At 45.3% G+C, this 8105-nt stretch overlaps 4 protein-coding genes across 4 annotated transcripts; 2 read left to right on the forward strand and 2 right to left on the reverse strand.

Moving 5' to 3' along the window:
* Positions 1–327: 327 nt before the first annotated feature.
* Positions 328–4565, forward strand: LOC125567850. The gene has a single exon (XM_048728498.1). It carries the CDS (start codon positions 990–992, stop codon positions 1899–1901), a length of 912 nt encoding a protein of 303 aa, XP_048584455.1. The 5' UTR covers positions 328–989; the 3' UTR covers positions 1902–4565.
* Positions 1990–5409, forward strand: LOC125567849. The gene is made up of 2 exons (XM_048728497.1): positions 1990–2714; positions 3631–5409. Exon 2 carries the CDS (start codon positions 3737–3739, stop codon positions 4757–4759), a length of 1023 nt encoding a protein of 340 aa, XP_048584454.1. The 5' UTR covers positions 1990–2714; positions 3631–3736; the 3' UTR covers positions 4760–5409.
* Positions 5410–5458: 49 nt separating this feature from the next.
* On the reverse strand, positions 5459–6337 carry LOC116609457 (ankyrin repeat domain-containing protein 50-like). Its single transcript, XM_032370282.1, has one exon. The coding sequence runs from the start codon at positions 6335–6337 to the stop codon at positions 5459–5461; it is 879 nt and encodes a 292-aa protein (XP_032226173.1).
* A 299-nt stretch (positions 6338–6636) lies between these two features.
* LOC125568045 (transcription initiation factor IIB-like) lies at positions 6637–7563 on the reverse strand. Its single transcript, XM_048729356.1, has one exon. The coding sequence runs from the start codon at positions 7561–7563 to the stop codon at positions 6637–6639; it is 927 nt and encodes a 308-aa protein (XP_048585313.1).
* Positions 7564–8105: the final 542 nt, after the last annotated feature.

Consider the following 8105-nt stretch of genomic DNA (forward strand, 5'->3'; position numbering starts at 1 on the left):
GACGCTTGGATTCCAGAGCTATCGTTTACAACTGTACTGTCTCTAGTTGGAATAGGGTTTACCGCATTGGATATGTATATGCGTTTTTACAAAAAGAAAGAGGGCGAACCGTCTAAGATTAACGTCAACGAGACCGAAACTCTCGAGAGGCCCACCCCCCACCTAGGGGGAGCTCGAGGGGCTAGCCTCTCGAACGCGACGCCAAAAATAGGAATGTTGTGATTTAAAGATTATCTGAATCTGTAATAAATAAAATCATGTCAACTGAAAACAAACTTGTGAAAACGGTTACCGACTCAGCAGTCATTATTGGGTTGGCCGCCGGTGTGGGTTATGTTGCTAAAAAGGCTATGAAAGAATCATTTATCAACGACCCTTCATCGAGTGTTGCAAACTATGCTAAATGGGTTGCTGTCCTGTCCGGTAGTATGTATCTGAAAGATTTTCTGGAAACACAAAAGATTTTGCCAAAACCGCTGTAGGCAACTTAAAGATTTTATAGATTGATTAATAAATGGCAAGTATAGCGCTGATGATTGGTGGGGCTATTCTTAATGCAACAGCATTTGTTGGAGGGAGTTACCTAGCAAGATACTTATCTTCTGACGCTACTCATGTTGATGAAGAAAAAATAAGACACGATAAAGCGCTTGAAAAGTATCAACAAGCAATGGGTGATTGGCAGAAAAAACGACAGGAATACCAGGATTGGTTGGCGGAACAATACAACAATAAAGTTCGTGCAGATGAGAACGATAAAGAGACAGATGAGGCTTTCAGATTATATTCTCAAACACATCCAGATGCAGGAAACTTGAAAGAGCCTGAGCTCTCAGATTACTATAGACCAAGTAGCAACCAAAAGATGGGAGAGATGGCGTACGTTGGAGGTGGAATGGTGTCTCTTGGCTATGTAGCGAGTAAATGGCTCTGAGCATATTCGGCGTAAAGATCACTTAAAGATTTCTTATTTTCAAACAAAATAAGAAATGGATATTGACCCAGAGATTCCAGATAGAGAAAATCCTTTCGAACCCGTTGATCCAGGCGGCGATGATGAGGGTGAGTCGATCCCCATGGCGTCCACATCGACTCATGATCCTTTCCGCCATCATAGTATAGATGAAACATCGTTTATACATGATGTTGATGAACATACACCATTAATACGTAAAGAAGAGAGGCGGGATAACGCTTGGGATAGAATTCGTGAAAAATTCCCTAAAATGAATCCTGCGAAATCACCCTTTACAGCTACTCTCGACGAATACGAACGCGTCGTCGTAAAGCTTAAAAGGATGGGTGGGAGGGCCTATCGATTATTCGATGCAGGAGGTGAGTTGAATGAAAAGCTCCCTCCTTCCATCAAAAACAACCTTGGACCATCTGCTGAAGAAATAATCCGCTCCAACGAAGAAGAGGTTGCAAAGAGAGAAGAAAAGTTGAGACAGTTAGAGACCAAGCGAACGGAAGTCCCTGAGGATCAAAGAGAAGGGATAGGAGCGCAGATTGCGGAAACACTAAGTGAGATCGAACAACTAGAGCGCGAGAATGAGGTCATAGAGGAAAGGATGTCTCTGAAGGACCGTGTAAAGGCGATTTTTAAGAAATACGGATTTACCACCATCGCTGTGGTTACCGCTGTGGGTGTTGTTATCGGTGTTATTGTCTCTAATCTGAAGAAGGGTTTGACAAGTGTCGCAAAAGGTGTTGGAAATGGTCTGAAAACAATAGGCAAAAAATTAGGAGAAATACTCCCAGGAATGGTTGGTGCGATAGCTAGTTTCATATTTAGAACGGCAGGTGAAGTTGTTGGCTTTTTAGCTAAAAACGCTTGGCTTCTCATCGTCACCGCCGTCCTGTATTTCGTAGAACGATTTAAAAGGAGACGGAAATCATAACAAATGGTAATACTCTACATCGAAGGGAACGTTGGTGACTTCACCGTCTATTTAGAACACCCTATCGAAAAGCCGCGGTTTATTGCGTTGCGAGGTTGTACGTTTTATAATCGTTGTAATAGTCTTTCAAGTGAGGGAACTGTTTCCGATGGTGAAAACATTATCCTTAGGATCCCTGCGGGGCAGTATACGGTTGAAACGCTAAAACGTCAAATAGATGGGGGTTTGCGTCTTGGTGAAAAGCCAATCTCTATTGAAGACTCGTCACTCGAAGCTCATCGAAACGTCGTGTTGAACGAGCCGCTTGCCTGCCTGTTAGGACTCAAGACCAAGGAGCTGGAAGCAAACACTCAACACGAGATACGGATGAAGGGTCTTGAGGCTATTTTTATCCACTGCGACCTTTTGAACGCGTCTAGCTCCCTCAAACAAGGAGCCCCCTCACAAATCTTAGCATGTATAGAGCTTGATAAAGGAAAGATAAACTTTAGTCCACACAGTCCGATACAGCTTAGTACCACATCCACCGATTACGTGAGTAGTCTTCGTTTTAGTATAAAGGACGGCGATGGAAATACAATAGAGAGTGGCCTCTACCCGATACGTCTAATTTTAGAAATTACTTAAAGAATAGCCTCTCTCCATAATAAAACTATGGAAGAATACAATTCAATCTACCCAAATGTACCACAACGTGGTGATAACTTCAGACTTCAAAAGACCCACGATGTTTTGGGAAGTTTGGAACAAGAAGTTAAACATTACGAGAACGTGAGGAAAAAGTATAAACGAGCGCAGAGCGTGTTTTCAAAGGTAAGTGTGGGCTTAGGACCCGCATCCGTCATTCTTGGGTCTAGTGGTTTAGGAACTTCTCTGTCAGGTTTGGGTATCGTCGTTGGAGTTCCGTTAGGCGCTTTGGCCGGTGTTTTCGGTCTTACGTCTGTAGGCTGTGCGGCGGTTTCTAAACGACTGTCGCGAAAAGTCTCTAAGCACGACCAAACGGCGGCGATGGCAGGGGCAAAGGTGAATAGCATACGTGATTTGGTTTCTAAAGCTTTGAAAGACAACAAAATATCGGATGAAGAGTTTTCATTGATCTTGAACGAGGTGGATAAGTTTGAGGCTCTAAAGCTCCAGATCCGTCAAAAGTCGGGAAGAGAGGACGAAAAAAACGTAAACATTACCAAGCTGAGGGAAACAGTAAGAGAAGAGATTTTGAAAGACCTGGCGAATCGACCCGCTCGGTAAAATTTCTGTTCGAAAGAACCCCCGTTGGATGGATCTACGAATTGAGATATGCAAAGAACTGATTTAAAAAAAATCTTATATGTTAAATGAAGAACATATAAGATAAAGTTTACAGAATTTGTGAAAAGGTACCCTTACTATTCACGCTTTAGGTTCTCTGCCGACGAGCATGGCGATGTGCAATTCGTTTTCAATGGGGACGAATACGATCCATTCGACAAGAATGGGAATCTAGTCAAAACGTTATATCACTTCCCTGGTAATAGCTGGAAACCCGAGAATATCCAGGATTTTCTGGTCACCGATGACGCACAGGCATACAAGGAAACGATTCAGCAACTGTTTGGATTTCCAAAACAATATAGACTAGACGCGCGTGCAGAATACAGAATATCGCCATGGGACGAAAACCCTACGAAAAATAACTACGTCTCTTTTGATGTTTTTATAACACCAAAGGTGAAGACACACTTTGTTTTAGGGACATATTCACCGACAGCGAGCTAGTATTCAGAACAGCAAAGGAGGCTAGTAGGTGGCTCGACGCCCCGAACCTCAGTTATTGGAGTCAAGCCTTAAATTTTGCTATGTTTTGCGCTACTGCTGGATGTGGTGTGACGCGTGACATGATTGACGACTCTCAAGTGGGGTCGTTCTACAGATTTCATATCATTTTCACTATCAGACGAATATTAAATGAGCTACAATGTCCTCTTCCTAAAGATAAGCTCTTTAGTTGGAATAAAAACTTCTACAGCGAAGCAGCTTACCAAAAACTAAGAACAGAATTCCGAACTGGCAGCGATTTCCGGTTCCTTGGACCGATAAATCATGGGTTAGGAAATGTTTATAACTACGATTATCACGGATTGTCATCTTCTAAGTATAAACCCTATGGTACCATTGACCAATTACACGACGAATGGGATGCTGCTAAAAGCGACGACGAACACATGAATCACTTTGAGATCGAGTACCTGAAAGACCCTAGAACCGAGTTTCAGTACGAGTGGTTCTTTCCAGAAAAATCAAAGGGACTAACCAAGGCTGGGTTGTCTAGGATAAATCAAAGCATAGAAGCCTTTGTTTATTGTATTCTAGGCGCACAAGTTCAAACTCGGTCGTCAATCATCGGTGATAGCGGTTCAGCCCAAGAAACGAAACAAGTCTTTTCGAAACTCTTTGAAAGCGCAGTGATAGAAAACGATATATCAAAAAGTATACAAAGGTATCAGTTTGCTTTACAACAGGCAAGGCAAAAACTAGACTTGGCTTTCGCCCTCGGTTGTTGGTTGAGCCCATCGTATCTTGTGATAAATAACAACACTTCAATCGCTGGTTATAATAACAAATTACAAAAAGCCACTACTGATATGAAATTGGGGCTAAATCCAATAAATAACGAGATAAAAACGATCCCAAAACATAATATGGGTCATTCAAAGATTGTGTTACCTCATACCGAGTCAGTCACGGCTCACAAACCGAAACCTGAAGCGAAAACAAACCCAAAGCCGGACGTGACTAAACCCTTGAACACGCAGCACGAAAATAACCTTGTCATGATCACAGCCTTCACGGCTGGTTTGGCTTGGTATCTATTTCGGTAGCATGTGAGATGCACGTGTACGGATGTGACGCATTGCAATAAAACAATACCTGTTCACGTGCTAAACAATAGACCGCATACCAGATCCCCCTAACAACCACGAACTCTCGATGTAGATACAAAACCTATTCTCAGAACCGCTCGTTGTTAGGGTGGTTAGGAATGTATGACGTCACATCATCATACGAGCCTAGCTCTTGCGAAGTAGGGTCAGAAGCAATACGCATTTTGTAACGCGCCTCACGTTACAAAACTAACTGGACCAATATTAATTTCCGCTACACGTTCTACAATGATACTTTTGTCTGCCGTGTTTGCATATTTGAGACCCTCCGCATAACTTACAAAAGAATTTCTGTTTGTTGTGCTCACATATTCCTTTCCCCTTGCAGTCTTTACAGATATATCTCACTCGTCTGTGCTCACAAATACTACTACCATTGCAATCTCTACACCGCGTTTTTCTTCGATTATGGGAGCATATTTGAGATCCGTGACAATCTTTGCAATAATATTTTACTTTGCCGTGAGGACACTTATAAGTGTTAGGTGTCGGTTCATCAAGAATATTATGTGGTGGTGGTGGCTGCTCTTCAGCCGTACGTTCAACTGTTCGTCTCCCCATTTTATTAAACCGTTCACGTCTTTAAACCGCTTTTCAATTTTTTTGACACCACATACCAAAGCATGTCTCTCACGCCTACCCACCGAAACACTCTTCCAACATTTCCTTCTCTTGCTCATCAAGACACCAATCCCAAAACCTATCTGGATGCCAAGTCTTGGGTAAAAGCTCGTCCTCAAGGTCCCTGAGAAATCTGCGTTTGTGGTGGTACTTGAACAGTTCTTCGTGGATCGCGCCCCAGGTGGGCAACCAACCGCGACACATCGCCGCGACCCTAACATGACCTCCACTCATCGCGCACCACATGGCTGTACCGAGATTCGTCGCACCCCACTCTTTGCACATCTTCACAATCTCCGCGTGACCGCGGCGCGCAGCGTGTACCATGGCGTCGTTGAAACGCGTCGCACCCCACTTTTTACACAACTTGACGATCTCGGTATGGCCACCAACCGCCGCACACGCCATAGCGTGGTTAAAGTTTGTAGCACCCCACCCCTTGAGTAGCTTGACGATTTCGATGTGACCGTTCCTCGCCGGGCTACCCATGGCGTCGCTGAAGCCCGTCGCGCTCCACTCTTTACACAATTTAACGATCCCGATGTGGCCGTGCTCAGCCGCGCCCATCATAGCATGTTCGAAACTCGCCGCCCCCCACCCCTTGAGCAGCCTGACAATCTCAATGTGACCTCTCCAAGCCGCCTCCTCCATGGCCCAATGGAAATTCTTCGCGCCCAACTTTTTACACAACTTGACAACCCCAACTTGTCCACCTCTCGCCGCGTACGCCATAGCAAAGTTAACGTTCTCCGCACCCCACCCTTTACACAACTTGACGATCCCGGCATGGCCACCAAACGCCGCAGACGCCATAGCATCGTCAAAGCCCGTAGCACCCCATCCCTTGAGTAGCTTGACGACTCCGATGTGACCGTTACCCGCCGCCTCCTTCATAGCCTAGCTGAAATCCGTCGCACCCTAACTCTTACACAACCTCACGATCTCGACGCACCCCTCCCCCGCCGCGCACCCCATGGCGGCGTCAAAGTCTGCGGCTCCCCACCTCACCAAGGCGGCGGCTTGATCCTCCACGGTGAGATTTGTAAGACTCCCAGCACTTTGCATATCCATTTTGTTATTACACCCACGTCTTTAAACCAATTTAATCAAATTTTTTTTTAGATGTGCCAATTTACATCTACTCCGAACTGATAGTTTTCTGGAAATTCTGATTCCAGAGAAATTAGGAAACATCACACCACGTTGGGCGTACCTAGGACTGTAGCCACTTCCCTCGCCCCCCTACCGACGGTCAACTCGGAGAGGCCGGCCCTCCCGGAGAAATTTTTAAGAGTAACATCGACCCCCTTTAGCCGTACCCAGTAATAGGTTAAAGCAGCCGCGAAGGATTGTGGGCGAGCGCGATTCAACTTGGAAGAGCGGTTCTTAGATCTGTAGTAGAGCTGGACCACCTCTCCCTTCTGTGCGGGGGACGCTGAGAATTTGTCCATCACGTCGCGAATGTGATCCACGACGGTGGGAGACGTTCCGTGTAGTAAGTAATCTTTAGGCACGTTAACACTAAAGATTTTTAGACCCTTAAGGCAACTCTTCTTGCTCAATCCAAAAGTCTCCATCAAGGTTTTCGGTGTCTGACACTTACCGGACATCTTGTAGGCGTAGTAGATACACGCAAAGACGATCGCCTTCCGTGGGCCGCCGCGAAAAATCTGGCCTTTCGTCACCTGAGTGTATATCTCGTTAGCTTTGGCTACAATTACCCCACTAAAACCCATGTTTTCCACATCCTTGTCAATATTTCTATCCTCAGACCTACGTACCTGGACCCGACTTGGATTCGAAGACCGTTTGCCGTCGGAATGTCCGTAAAAACGCCATTCCCTTTCGTGCGCGATCACGCGCTGCATCTGTTCCCCGCACTCTAAGCAACTAGTGACCCCGTTTTCTGTGACTAGGTCGTCATGATTGCAAAGGGCGTTACTACTACCCTCGTCTTCCAAGGAGGCTCTACTAGTCTCGTATTTGGCGAGGGCCCGGTCAAACAGCACAAATCCCGACACGAGAATGGGGACGTTAATCTCGGGCACCGGTCCGTCGGGGATATTATATGGTGGTGGTGACTGATCTTCAGCCATACGTTCAACCGTTTGTTCCTCCATTTTATTAAACTGTTCATGTCTTTAAGCCACTTTTCAAAATTTTTTTAGATGTGAGCTAAAGTTGGTTGGTGTGATGTGTGTGGTTGCTAAGACTTCCGAAGGGGTTCGCGTGGGGGCGGTGCGGTCTAAAGTCTCCGCACACCTCCGCCAAGCCTTGGGACAAACGATAGCTAAACTCTTTGCCTAGGTGTGATACGTGACAAATGATTGGCAGGTGGGTGTGACTATCACGTGACAAATGATTGACGGGTGGGTGTAGCTGTCACGTGACAAATGATTGACGGGTGGGTGTGGCTGCGCGCGCGCATGCGTAGACCGCGATCAAAAAAACTTTTGCGCGATTGAACAAATTTTGCGCCAGCTGCGCCAAAACACCTCTACTAAACTTGTTTCAAAATAATAGTATATTAATAAAACTAGAAGTTGTTCTCATTGAGCAGTGGAGTGCTCGAGCAAGTGCAGTATATATGTATATTCTGGTCATTCATTCATTCGTTTTAGTGAAGTGTCTATGGAGATGTGCAAATTCCAAGTTGTTTTTG

This window comes from Nematostella vectensis, chromosome 6 (assembly GCF_932526225.1).
Source record: "Nematostella vectensis chromosome 6, jaNemVect1.1, whole genome shotgun sequence".
Taxonomy (NCBI): Eukaryota; Metazoa; Cnidaria; class Anthozoa; order Actiniaria; family Edwardsiidae; genus Nematostella; species Nematostella vectensis.

Coding starts and splice junctions, on each gene's coding strand:
- LOC125568045 (XM_048729356.1), bottom strand. CDS start 7,563: ATGGAGGAACAAACGGTTGAACGTATGGCTGAAGATCAGTCACCACCA.
- LOC116609457 (XM_032370282.1), bottom strand. CDS start 6,337: ATGAAGGAGGCGGCGGGTAACGGTCACATCGGAGTCGTCAAGCTACTC.
- LOC125567850 (XM_048728498.1), top strand. CDS start 990: ATGGATATTGACCCAGAGATTCCAGATAGAGAAAATCCTTTCGAACCC.
- LOC125567849 (XM_048728497.1), top strand. CDS start 3,737: ATGTTTTGCGCTACTGCTGGATGTGGTGTGACGCGTGACATGATTGAC.